Raw genomic sequence first — 13934 nt, 5'->3', positions numbered from 1 at the left:
TGCAAGTCCTTTAAAAGCCTCTGCCTTGCTGAGCTTGGGCTCTTTTTTAAGTTAGTGGTGGAACGTGGAAGAGCTGCTGCCTCCGAAGCAGTAAACTAGCCCCTCTGTTTGCTTTGCCTTTAGTTCCACTGCTCCAAACCCACCTACCGAGGACCCTGAACCTGTTCACCCCGAGAGAATCGAGAACTTCCGTCTGGGTGCCCCCGATTTGGGCTGACTTTGCACCTCGGAACAACCTTAGCATGATGTCTTATCTCAAGCAACCGCCTTATGCAGTCAATGGGCTGAGTCTGACCACTTCGGGCATGGACTTGCTGCACCCCTCCGTGGGCTACCCGGGTAAGTACCCTGTGGCACTTCCACCCCAGCCTTCCCCACGCGTGCCCCTTGGAGAGGCGACACCCCAAGCACCGTGGTTGGCAGACTCTCTGTCCCCACCCCAGCTTCGGGAGAGGCTCCCACTGGGTTTTCCTCCCGAAGAATCAGTCCCCGGCATTTACTGACCGAGGAGAGAACGGGCTGGGAGGGAAGAACTAGGAGGGGTCTACAACAGTTGCAATCACATGACTTTATGCTTAATTCGAGTCGATGGAGGAAATGCTTCGGGATGGGGTGACGAAGGGCACTGCCCTTGTCTTCTGGGCGGGAGGCCCTTGCCTACACCCCATGCCCAGTTCCTCAGAAGTGCCTTCTTGGAGAAGCCGCGTGTTCCCTCCACCAGTCCTTAGCGCCTTCGGGTGTTTCGGTCGTCCCCGCCCACGCCTGGGGGGCTCCCCCTCTGACCTCCAGGCCTTCCTTTAATTCGGAGAGGTGTGACTTCCCGCACACGCGGGTGCTTTCCTTTAGATCAGATCTGTTTACAATTCTCCTAGAAGTGGGATCCACGTCCCCACTTTAAAGATGGAGGAACAAAGGCCCTAAAAACCCTGTCAGCGAGATGGAGCTTCCCCCAGGCTTCCAGTCTGCCCTCGGAGACCCTTTGACTTTACGAAATAACCTTTTTGTGTTGTGGTTTGAGGGAAGAATTTTTTAATAACAAATTTCGTTTGTTCTGTTAACTTGCGAAGTGACGCTCTGGTTGGAGCTATCTTCAGCGCCTAGGAGAGTGGGGGAGAGAGGCGGCGTGTGTCCTGGGCCCGGGGAGATGAGGCCCGTAGGAGGCGGGGAGGGCCTTGGTGGGCTCCGGGTTGAAGGGCTGTGAGGCGCGGGGGCAGTGCTCTGGGGTGGCGGGCGGGGAGGTGGAGGGCCGCGGACACCCCTGTGACTGAGAAACTGCTCCCCCACCCTAAAGGGCCCTGGGCTTCTTGTCCCGCAGCCACCCCCCGGAAGCAGCGCCGAGAGAGGACTACGTTCACCCGCGCGCAGCTGGACGTGCTGGAAGCACTGTTTGCCAAGACCCGGTACCCAGACATCTTCATGCGGGAGGAGGTGGCGCTGAAAATCAACTTGCCCGAGTCCAGGGTGCAGGTAGGGCAGATGGAGACGGAGCTATCCTTCCCGACTTCACCACCTCTCTCCCGAGGGTGGTGCAAGTTGAGGACCCGAGGGGAGCCCCAGATCTTTGAGAGGAAAGAAGTAAGGCTTGAAACGCTAAATACTCACTCGGGGCCAGTATACTCTTCTCCTCCCGCCCCCCTTTGCCTCCCCATCGCTAATTAATCCCATAAGCAAGGGTCTTCCATCCCTGGTTGCAAGGAAGAGTGACAATTAAATGCAGTGATAAAGCAAAGTCCTAGAATCCTTGGGTTGCTGGTGGACAGAGATCCAGACTTGGGCAGATTTCAGGGGTAGTCACATGGTATTTTTAACCCTTCCCACCCCGTGTGTGGAAATCCTCATGAACTTTTGAGCTGAAAGAAACTTATCTCCTGGCTAGTCAAAAAAAAAAAAAAAAAAAGGTTTTTTTTTGTTGTTGTTTGTTTTTTTTTTTTTTAACAGATGAAGAAGTAGAGTCAATGACTTGCTCAAGGTCATACCTAAGTTTGGTGGCAGAGCCAGGCTGTGGAATAAGAAGCTGATGCTTTTATCAAATCAAGCAACACAAGAATGTTTTCTTTGACATTTTAAGGATTGAACAGAATTTGCTAGCTCTGGGCCATTTAACAGTTAAAATATCTACATGTATCCCTAGTGACACCCGCATTTGCTTTGTTCTCCCTAAGCTGGGAAGGGAAAGTCAACTCCAGCTTGCCTGGAGAGTGGGTCCTGTACAGAGTTCTCCAGAAAGTGTTTAACACCTAAATCACAAACACACCTGGGATTCCCCTTCAGCTAGGACATGTTTGTGAAAGTGCCAGACACCAGTGTCAGTCACTAATCAAGAAACAGGCTTTTTCAAAGGAAGATTGGAAAAAGTTTTTAAAACTTGTGAGGCCTGAAGCAAGGTCCTCACTGGGGGAAAACAAATGGTTCTAAATGGCAGTGGTGATCTTGGTCTTGGTGGCACCACTTTCACCACAGTTATGACACCCATATGGAGAGCTCCTTCAAGAGAACAGCTTAGGACTTGTAACCCAGAAAATGCCAGTAGTTTTCTCTGTTAAGTGCCCTCACACACCAAACACAGTTCTTCATTGCAGAACATGAACTGGGCTGGGAAAGAGAATTTTCAAGGTTGTAGGCGGAGAATTAAGTGGATAAGCTGATGAACATGGTTCAGGAAACCAAGTCTATGTGCTGAGTGATAATACTCTGAAGGCATAGACTCAAGTCTTGGGGACTGGCAGGTCTGTGCCCGAGGTCAAAGCAGAGTCACATACAAGTCACTCCACTCCCCACAAAGAAGCTGTCAGCAAAATGATGACTTCCAGACCTCTTTCCCCAAAGGATCATGTCTTCTCCTTGGAGCATTTTTCTGTGAGTCTTACTAGGAGAGAGAAAAAGAGGATAGAACCTACCTCCATATTAATGACTGCTCCTTGAAAGATGGAGCTATAAACTGTTTAAATTTAGGCTGTTCTTGTTGGCATGTAACAACACCATTGCTTTGCCTTACTTCTCTAGTGTTTCCCTCCAAATGATACATTCTATTCCTCTGTGGAAGTGTTCTCAAATGAGGCTGGTCAGTGTATATGTATTAGAGGTGAAATATGATGGAAGAGGGAGGTAGAGAGCCTTATTTTTTTATTGTTCTGGGCTAGATACAAGGCACGGTCAAGTGCTTGTAGATATAGCCTTCATGGCTTTCTTACAGTTTCAGGAGTCTATATTAATGGGTCTTTAGTGGCAGGGGAGATTGTCTGCTTAGCTGATCTGTCCATGTGGGACAGATTTGTAATCTGGGAGCCATTCTTATCCTTCAGGGGTTATTGAAACCACAATAAAGAAGTGTCTTTCCCTTTCAAGGTATGGTTCAAGAACCGAAGAGCTAAGTGCCGCCAACAACAGCAGCAACAACAGAATGGAGGTCAAAACAAAGTGAGGCCTGCCAAGAAGAAGACATCTCCAGCTCGGGAAGTGAGTTCAGAGAGTGGAACCAGTGGCCAGTTCACTCCCCCCTCTAGTACCTCAGTCCCGACCATTGCCAGCAGCAGTGCTCCTGTGTCTATCTGGAGCCCAGCCTCTATCTCCCCACTGTCAGATCCCTTGTCCACCTCCTCTTCCTGCATGCAGAGGTCCTATCCCATGACCTATACTCAGGCTTCAGGTTATAGTCAAGGATATGCTGGCTCAACTTCCTACTTTGGGGGCATGGACTGTGGATCTTATTTGACCCCTATGCATCACCAGCTTCCCGGACCAGGGGCCACACTTAGTCCCATGGGTACCAATGCAGTCACCAGCCATCTCAATCAGTCCCCAGCTTCTCTTTCCACCCAGGGATATGGAGCGTCAAGCTTGGGTTTTAACTCAACCACTGATTGCTTGGATTATAAGGACCAAACTGCCTCCTGGAAGCTTAACTTCAATGCTGACTGCTTGGATTATAAAGATCAGACATCCTCGTGGAAATTCCAGGTTTTGTGAAGACCTGTAGAGCCTCTTTTGTGGGTGATTTTTAAATATAACTGGGCTGGACATTCCAGTTTTAGCCAGGCATTGGTTAAAAGAGTTAGATGGGATGATGCTCAGACTCATCTGATCAAAGTTCCAAGAGGCATAGAAGGAAAACATGAAGGGCCTTAGAGGGGCCTACCAACCAGCAACCTGAAATGGACAAACCAATCTACTTAAGATCCTGTTTTAGTTTTAGACCATTGGTTTCCTGATTCGCAAAGTGATCAAAAGCATTCTAGCTACGTGCAACCAAACACCACCAAAACCAAACAAAATAAGTTGTGAGGGAAGGGAGGGAAGGCTGTAGCCTTCTTAAGCAGAGGTGTTCCAGTGTTTTAGCCAATCCTTGGTTGAATCTTAGGAATGAACAGTGTCTCAAGCTCATTCACGTTTCATGACCAACTGGTAGTTGGCACTGAAAAAACTTTTCAGGGCTGTGTGAATTGTGCGACTGATTGTCCTAGATGCACTACTTTATTTAAAAAATAATGTTCATAAGGAGTCAATATGTAGTTTAAGAGACAATCAGTGTGTGTCTTATATAAATGGTACATCTGTGGTTTTTAATCTGTGCTAGACTTCAAAACTGTGATCTCCTGTTATTGTATGCAACCTTGAACTCCGCCTCTGCAGGGGTTCTTCTGTGATTAAATAGGTTATAATTATAAGCAAAATTCAGAGCAACTGAGTACTGATCTAAAAAAGATTACCTTTGGCTGGAGGTGAGCTGCACTGAAACTTGACGACAAAATGTCTCTGGACAAGGAGAGAGAGAAGAGGAACAAAAGGACACTAATTCATCTGTAATTTACTGTTGGTAAGCCTAGCAGTGAAGAGACATTGGTCAATTGCTCTGACCCTGATGAATTATTAAACTGAGATCATTGTTGTTTATGCTTGCAGATGTTAACTGGAAAAGTTATATATGCATAAACCTTTTCTTCCTGGATTTGGCAGATATGTATAATTATATTAAAATGGTTCTAGCACAACATTGGGTCCAGTTTAATTTTACACCACTGTTAATAAATGAGAAGCTTACATTCAGCCTATGCTTCCCAAAAATGTTTTTTCTTAGGGCAGAGAGGAAGTTAGTGAACTTTATTTATTTTTATTTTTTGGCTAATCTTTGAATGAACTAGATGCAAATGAAAAGTCATATGTGAACATTTTGTGATTTTCGTCAGGATTGCTCTGAAATTGAGTTTAGAGAGCCTAGCAATCATTAGGGCCTTGTTCTTGTTTTCCCTCCCTGCCAAAATCCTGAATGATTTCTTAGGCACTTTATTAGTATGTTTTCAAATAGACCCGATTTTTGAAGGTGAAGGAAGAACTGGGGTATCTGAGAAAATGAGAATGACAAGAATTTCTTGGTTCTATTCTCATATTTGGTTAAGGGGATTTTTTTTTAACTTCCAAAAAATCTGAGGTAAACATGAGAGGGAGTGTAATCAGAATCTGAAAGCAATTCAGGCAGAAATGATTTCTGAACAAAAGCGTTTCAGAAAAGTTTTAAAACCTATAATTTTAGGAGTCGAACATAAGGCACCTCGGTCAGTTTTTTTTTTTTTTAAAGAAAGTGTGAGGGTTCAAAAAATGGGTCCCTTTTTAGTTGTACCTGCATTTTGTAAACCAGTCACCAGACAAGACAAATAGGCCAATGATCATGGTGCTCCTCAGGTAAAAGCAATATTTAATTTCATTTTAAACTTCTTATGCTCTTAAATCTGACCAAAATTGAGTGACTCTTGATTGTAACTTTTTAAATGAAGGTTAGCAGTTGCAACCATTTTGTTTTCTGGCTATTTCATTTTCTGTCCCTGACTGCGCATGCTCTCTTGAACTCTCTCATCTTTCTTAATAATTGTTTTACTGCTAAAGGAAATGCCAAAGTTTACAGCCAGCACTGATGGTAAAGTTTTCCAGCACCCACCGATAATATCCATCCTACTGTAGCTTGCACTAAGTGAACTTGGGGCCTGAGAGAGTCTTTGCTTCAGGGTTTTCCCAGCTTTTCTCACGCAGTTTTAAAGCAGATCAAAAATGACCATTCTCTCACATTGCCTTCGGTTTACAGGATGCCTCGCAAAGGGTCGGGAGAGATTACCTTTCTTTAAAAACAGTAACGTCGACCCACTTCGAGCTACTCTGCGAATAACGCAGTAAGCAGTTTCTCTCCTGAAACTTAAAACAAGAAAGGAAAAAAGGAAAAGCCAGAAAGAAGAGGCACTGTGCACCCTCTGAAACTATTTTTTCCGTCACCTTTGCTCAACTTCGTTTAACTGAGACCACGCAGTTAAATCCCTTTGAATGGAAGGCAAAGTAGAAATGAATCCCCCCTGACCGAAGGCGGTGGAGGGAGGGAAGGGGGCGGGGAGCGAACCCTGGCTTAAAGACATCCAGAGAGTTCCGATCCCCACTCCCAGTCAAGACCGGCTTTAATGAAGTTAATAAGCCCAATAATGGCGATACTCGGTACTGAGATGACGCGTCCTCCAAAGGGGTCAGGGAGCTACTTCCTCTGCTCATCGGCAATTAACGAGAAGGGAGGCAGCCCCTGATCTCCGTTTTGGAGGGCAGAGATGAGGGTAGGGGCAGCTCGCTTTACAGGGATCTGTTGCCCCAAACCTTTATCTTTCCCACAAAGGTTCTTGGCCTTTTGTATTTCACCTTGGGAGTGCTTCTTTCCTTCACAGATAAGAGACATTCAATCAAGTCAATTAAGTTCCGGCTTTCGAAACCCTTAGGTTTTAGGTGATGGTCAGTTTCCTCAATTCTTCTCCTCACGGTTTCCTGTCCTGAGTGTCCTCACCTCTCCCTCACGGCCGTCTCCCAAATCTCAGGACTCCGGGAGGCCTGGGGAGCTGCGGGAAAGGACCGGGTGCCCGGCGTGGGCCGAGGCTGCCCGCGGGAGCGGCGGTGCAGTCCGCCGGGTCCTTCGCGTTCGCTCTTCAGCGCGGTGTTTCTGCATCTTGAATGCCCAATCGGAGTCACCCGGGAAAAGCACTCACATCCCTGCCCCCGGGGTCCGGGGCTGGGGCAGGTGCCCGAGAGGGCTCCCCAGGCCGGCACCACCCTCTGGGCCCCACACACAGCCAGCGAGCCAGGCGGGGCGAGAAGGAGGCGCTCGTGCTGCCGGACTCCCCCTTCTCCATGGTCTGCCAGCCCTGCTCGAACCCGGCCCGGCCCCTCTCCCGAGCCGCAGCCCGCCCCCTCGGTCTAGGCCTCAGGCCTCTGGGTCGAGCTCCCGCGCCAGCCGCTCATGGGGTGCAGTGGGCAGCGGTGGGGTCCGGGGCGCGGTCGCAGGGCCTGGGCATCCGAGAGAACGCTGCCGCTCGGGGTGAGCGCGGCCCAGCCCAGCCCGAGCCACGAAGCCAGACTTCCATGTCCACGCGGGCCCAGGGGCCCGTGGCTGGGGAACAACCGGCCTGGCGGAGTTCAAGGATCAGGTCGGCTTTGGGGATGGGGAGAGGGGTGGCAGGAGAGCGAACCTCCTGCGCCGTAGGGAGCTAAAGCCGAGGCCGAAGGAGGGACTGTGAGATGGGACCACGGGTCCCGGGGAGAGGGAGCCAGGCGGCGACAGAGAGCCTGGCACGGCCCGCGGTCGGCTTCACGGGCCTCCCTGGAGGGCGCGCCGCAGACGGCTGGGAGGGGTCCGCTCATCCCGGCAGCCAAGGGCGAGACCGCTGCAGCCACCGCGGGGCCTCCCGGCGCGGCTGGGCCTCCCGCGTGCCGGGTAGACGTGGCCCGGCTGGGCCTGCTTTGGGTCCCGGGGATACTCCTGGGAGAGCCAGATGCTTCGGCTGGTGGGTCTGGGGCGCTCGGCCCTCTGGCGAGGGCCTCAGCGCTGAGTTCAGTCACCCTCCGCTCGTCCCTTTGCTCCCACTTTTTTTGTTTTTAACCGAGTGCCCTCTTTTTCCTTTCGGACCCGTCGCCGCATTCAGCGGCCCTGAAGGCCAGGGGCCAGTTCTGGAATCTGGAAGCGGTCCCTTTGGCGTCCCGACGAGGCTAACCTGTCAGGCAGCCCATTCCGTTTACCTGCAGGGCAGGGGCCGTAGTCAAGTGCCTGCCTCCACTTAACCAGAAGCGGGCGTCTCCCTTGCCAGCCTCAGCACGCGCGCCAATGTTCGAACCCGCGCCCCACCCCCTCTGAGAACCTCACTGTCCTTAGCCGGACAAAGCTGTAACCCAGAACCAGGCGTGCCAGTGCTAGGTGGTGATTGATTGCATACAGAGACATGTTTTTAATCATGCAAAAGAGGAACACAAAAGAGTCGGGAAGGAGAGCAGCGCATCCTACGCAAATGGAAGTAGACGTCGTAGAAAACAACCAGCATGGGAAGACACAGGGTCCAGTTTAGCCATGGCTTCCGCCTGGCTTCTTGCCTTTCTTGGAAACATTTAAGAAGGACTGTGGAGCCACTGAAGGGTCCAAGCCCCCACCACGCATTTGCATGCCCAGCTTTGTGGCCAGTGCCCTGAGCACCTCTGATTTTCTCTCCTAAACTGCTCGAGCCTGTCAGCACAGGGTGCTCTGATAAAACCTGATTCTCCCAGTCGCCCCATTTCTGCCCTTGGGTTAGTGTGATACAAAAGACAGGAGCCCCTGGGACTTTCCCCTGGGATGGGGAGAGCAAAACCCCAAACAAAACCCATCCTGATGTTTTTCGGTATTAGGCTCTGAAACTGCACAGATTATAGGATTTGTCTCGGACAGAATTAACATTACACGTGAAACCGTAGTGCTCCGGTGTATCCAGACACGTTGTATAGGATTGCTTGGAGCATCTCTTCCAAACTGCCTGTTAATAGCAGTATGAGACCTTCAATAATAATAAATAGCGTTTTTTCCCCAATTACAACAAAATCTAGACACTATTTGGAAAGAGTAGTTTTTCTGATGGTAGCAGTTCCAAGGAAACGGAACCAAATGGGGAACTGGAGGACGTCCCTGTATGCTGAAGAGGCTGGTGAGAAGGAAGAGGCAGGCATGCATCTGCAAGGCCTTCTACTAGGCAGCAGTCCTCACAACCAAGGGAGGCCCCCCCCAATGCTAAAGAGAAACAGCCAGACTTCCTCTCTTGCAAGCAGTGTGTTTTATGTTTAAAAACCAACCTGCTGCCGACTGCAAACAAACAATAAGCAAATTCAAATAAAGGAGCCCTACCAAGTCCAACCCATTTGGTCAAAGATAACTGCAGGTGCCAGGGCAACCGGGCTATCACTAGGGGGAGGGTCACTTCAAATTTTGTTTTTCTCCTAGAGGGAAAGTCAAACAGCGTGAGGTCTATGACTCACTTTTATTCCTTAATCTCCTCACTCTTGCCTCTACCTTTAATTCTTAGTGGCAACATGGTATTTTGAAAAACAAAAAAGAATCCCATAGCAAATATAACGGTAAGTGGGCAAAGTTTTAATTGACTTGTTTCAGCACCACAAGGAAAAAAGGTGTTTGAGAATCAGATGGAATCCTCTGCCACCTTCTCTACTGCCACTGCCTTAGTTTTCCTGCTCCAGGTGTGCAAGGGGGTCTTTCAATTAAGAATGTCTTAGGCTACTTGACATCACTAGGTGAAATTTTCATCTGAGGGCTTCTTTAAAAATAAGATGCCAGTTTCCAGCAGCCTTACGATTGCTTTTTGTTCCCCTGGACTCCCCACGGAGACAAGCAAATTCTGCTTGGGGGAGCCACAGGCCTTCTTGCCCCCCATCCCAGGTTCCCAATGTAAAGGCCCAAAAGTGACAGGTCCTTGGTGAAGAGAAGGCTCTCCCTTAAGCCCTGCCTTCACTCTTCCAACTGACATCTCCTGAGGCCTTAGGCTACACTGAAACCAGAAAATCACTCATCGCAGCCTTAAGTTGTTAAAATCTGTTCCTAGAACCAATAGTCACATTTTAGGATCATGGACCATTAATAAAAATCTCCTTAACATTCAAATGGCTCTAAAATGCGTTGATAGCGGATTACCGGGGCCTAATGGACATCGTGTGTGATAACATGGGGTCTGAGTTGTGAGTTTCTGGAGTGGGTGTCTGACCACAGCTACCTGATTATCAGCTTAAGGCCAACCCACTTTTTAGCCGCGACACCCTTAAGAGGCTGTCTGCCCAGCCGAGCCAAAGACTTCTATGTTCTTCATTGAATCGATGTAACAACAGCATAGTGTTTTGGAAAGGAGATAGAAAAACCTTTCTGTAGGCGTGAAGGTCACCACCAGACGTAAGGGGGAGGGGTCTCCAGCCACTGCCCCACCCTTCCCTTGTCTTAATGGACCGATGCCGGACAGGCGGTGGCTCCAGTCGATCGTGACAGTCGCCCGGATGCCGGGGTTGTCCTAAGGTCGGGTGTTCTCGCTGTGCTCCCGCGCCTCACTGCCTCGGGCCATCTCGGAGCGCAATCCCTTAAGTGGCTGCTCCGCGTGCCCCTTTCCTGACCGCCCCGTCTGGGAAAAACCCGTGGGGCCATCCTGCCCATGGCGGGGAAGCCTTGGGCTTGGGAGCTCACATTCCACAGCGTTAAGGACCCGCAGTGGCCGGGGCACCAGGGGGAGAGCGAGTTCCGGGGTTTCTCTGGAGAACTTGGCAAAGGCACAGTGCTCCTATTCTCCACCTCTCACCCCACAAGCTAAGCCGAGTCCCTGAAAGCTAGGCCTTCTCTGGCTGCAAAGCACTAACCGCGTCACCCTGGGGGTGGGGGGGTAGCTCCCCTTCCCGTGCACGGTGTCCCCAGAATAAAGTCATTTGGGAAGTCCAGAGGGAGACAAGGAGGGGAGTTATTCAAGAGGCTCTGGCCAGCTGCATGGGACATCCGGCTCACATCCTAGCCCGCGCCACCCCGGAAGCAGGCCTGGAACCTGCGGCGCCAGCAGCCAGCTTGCAGCCGCACGTGGTTGGGCCGCCGGGTCCCCTGCAGAGCGGCAGGTGACGGGTAGTGCTGGGCTGCCGGCTGCGAAGGTTTGAGTCCGCAGGCGCCGCGCCGCCGCGCTCGGAAGCGGTGGGGGCGGGGTAGTGCTAGGAGCACGGAGCAGGCCTCCTCCCACCTCTTCTGGGGTCTTTACGAGGATCAGGATCGTGGTGTGGATGGAACCACAGCGGGAGGCGGCTGTCCCCGCAGTCAAGCCGGCGTGGGCGCGCTTTCCGCCGCACGCCAGGATCGCGGTCCGAAGCCTGGGCGCGCTTTCCGCCGCACGCCAGGATCGCGGTCCGAAGCCTGGGCGTGCTCCGAAGCACAAGCTTCCTCTCTCCAACTCCTTGTGGTGAAAAGACGCGGGAACTGAGACAGGCTTGGCCTCAAGGCTCCCGCCTGGAGTAACTCTACCTCCCAGGTTGGGGTTGGGCCGACATCCCGGAACTGAGTGTGCTCAGGTCCCGCAAGACCTAGCCGGCACCGTCCCTGGGCCCTCGCGGAAGTGTGCCCACCCGAGCACCCCGGGCCTAGGCGGCCGGCTGGAGGCGGCTTCCGGTTCCAACTTGAGGCCTCACCAGCTGGTGCGTGGAGCGGCTGGCTACTCGGTGCCAGGACCCGTTTAGATGACTGGTTTAACGAATTGGCCTAAAATGAATGTTGAGTTAGAGCTTTTGAACACTACAGGTGCACATATAGCGCTCCCCCTGTCCGAGGTCCTTCTTGGCCACCAAGTAAGTTTGATGACCTTTGATTATGTTTGGTTCGAGATTGCCCACCAACCTTATCGCTATTACTCAGTGCCGGGGAAATTATTATTTTTTAATATATGCAAGGCTGATGTTTGGGCAAAAATAAAACAAATGTACGTATAGAAATATAAAATATATGTACTATATTTAAATCGAAGTCTAAAATGAAATTAGGTAATTTTGAAAAGAAGAATCATGTTAATATTTTAAAATTTAAATTGATGCAAGCCTCTAATTGAAATGCATCTAACAGCCCTTCTTGCTGATTAAATTGATTCTATTTTTAATTCTAGTCTAAATCGACCACTTGAAGCTTTAGAAGGCTAACAAGCGTGCAGTCTATTTGTTAATTACCTTTTACCAAAAGCATAGCCTTCATTTGGTCTTAAAACTGTCCATTCGCTAGGGTCCTCTTATTTGGGGATGAGAAGTGGAAAACTTGGTACCATCTGCATTCACTCCGTTTTCAAAGATGAATAATTTCAGTTGATTATACCACTAATCTTGATTCCTGCCCATTTTATGTGGGCATATTGCTTTCTCTCCCCTTTTCCTTCATGTATATTGATAAAGGTGTGGTATATGTGCCCACTTTTGAATTCCTGGGTTCAAGGCTACTCTTGCCTCAGCCTCCCAAAGTGTGATTACAGGTGTGAGCCACTGTGCCTGACCAAGAGCCACACTTTCAGTAAAAGATCCTTGAGTTATAGTTTTCCGAGTTTCTTTCTTCTCTCCCTTTTTTTTTTTTTTTTGAGTTGGAGTCTCACATCACTCTTTCACCCAGGCTGGAGTGCAGTGGCACTCCTGGGGCTCAGGAGATCCTTCTACCTCAGCATTCCGAGTAATACAGGTGCTACAGGTGCATGTCACCACACCTGGCTAACTTTTTTATTTCTTCTTTTTTTTTGTAGAGACTGTTTTTCCTAGGCTGGTCTCAAACTCCTGGGCTCAAGCGATCCTCCCACTTTGGCTGCCTCTCAAAGTGCTGGGATTATAAGTTTGAGCCACTACACCCAGCCTAGAGATTCTTAACCTATGGTTCAGGCATCCGTTGAGGATAGTTGTCTATGGATAGGTTTCATAGAGTGGGCGAATTATTACAACTGTATCGGGAAAAAAAAATGTGCGTGTGTGTGTGTGCAGTTGTGGTTTTTCTGGGCAGAAGATCCACATTTTTCATCAAATTCACAAAAGGATTGGTAACCACCCAGAATTAAGAATCATTAGTCTTTATGATCTCATGTCAAATGAACTTGGAGATAGAAACTTTGTAGTTCTTGGTAATAACCAGACAAGATGGCAGCCCATAAAATTTAAGTCTACTCTTAACTTTTTGAAACTATTATTTCCTTTCAAAATAATCCCCAAAGTCTCTTTTATTTCTAAATTCTACCCAGTTAGGCCTAATTTGAATTATTGTTCACAAGGCTGTAAAAATTCACTCTTGTTTTGTTCTTTTATTAGTTTTGAATTTGTCATACACAGTGATTTTTTAATATTATCTATGTATGAAATGTAATGCAGAAAATTTTAACACATATTTTAATGACACAGACCAAAGGACCTCTTTAGCCAAAATAAAGCTATAAAGTAATTATCTGGCCCTAATTAAAAATTTAAGAAAAATTTATTCTGAATTGGTTCTCTCTCTTTCTCTTCCTCTCATCTCTCTCTCTCTTTTTCTTTGTAGATACATAAATTTGCCAACCATGCCTAGATTCCCAAATTTTTCTTTTGAAAAGTTTTTTATTTCTCTTAAAGCTTGGTGACTGTCAAAGGTAGATGAACAATAGGTAAAGAAAGTAGGAACTATGAGTCAGAAGGAGGGCATGGCTATACCATCCAGGTGAGGAGTTCAAGATCAGATGGTAAAATCACTGTAGGATACACAGGGTAGAATTTAAATTAAATGCTCAGAGTCATGGCGTTCAGAATATACAGACTTTGCCTATTTCCCCCACCCATAATTCCCTAGCTTACTTCCAACCTTGTCTGAAAGGATATCTTCCATTAGTGCAAGAAGAAGCATAATCTATGGGCTTATTTAGCATTTGATCCTTGTGCAGAGGCTTCCATTTAGAGTAACCATTGTAGCTAAGATTTGGATCTGGTCCCTAAAATAGTCTGAACCAGGTGACCTCAGGCAAGTAGACGCAGGATACTAGCAATTTATTTCATATCAGTTCCCAAGCCATCACCAGATGATAACAACCCTTGGACACTGTTAATCTCTGCTTGATTCAAACTGTTGACCGCAAGGTGAAAGGCAAGGGTGTTATCTC

The 13934-nt window shown here is 48.8% G+C and overlaps 1 protein-coding gene across 3 annotated transcripts in view; it reads left to right on the top strand.

Moving 5' to 3' along the window:
* The window catches only part of OTX2 (orthodenticle homeobox 2), a 9823-nt gene extending 4835 nt beyond the window's left edge, over positions 1-4988 (top strand). For 2 of the 3 annotated variants that reach the window (XM_021716491.1, XM_008065961.1), the window contains 3 exons: positions 124-339; positions 1316-1467; positions 3346-4988. In XM_021716491.1, the coding sequence (XP_021572166.1) occupies positions 243-339; positions 1316-1467; positions 3346-3966 (870 nt within the window). In that variant the 5' untranslated portion in view covers positions 124-242 and the 3' untranslated portion in view covers positions 3967-4988. Of the gene's footprint in view, positions 1-123; positions 340-1291; positions 1468-3345 lie in introns of all 3 variants that reach the window. The other variant, XM_008065959.1, reaches the window with a different exon arrangement.
* The last annotated feature ends 8946 nt before the right edge of the window (positions 4989-13934 follow it).

Source organism: Carlito syrichta, unplaced genomic scaffold, assembly GCF_000164805.1.
Source record: "Carlito syrichta isolate Samal-C Ts95f unplaced genomic scaffold, Tarsius_syrichta-2.0.1 Scaffold308823, whole genome shotgun sequence".
NCBI classification, from domain to species: Eukaryota; Metazoa; Chordata; class Mammalia; order Primates; family Tarsiidae; genus Carlito; species Carlito syrichta.
This window is presented reverse-complemented; position numbering and strand designations above follow the sequence as displayed.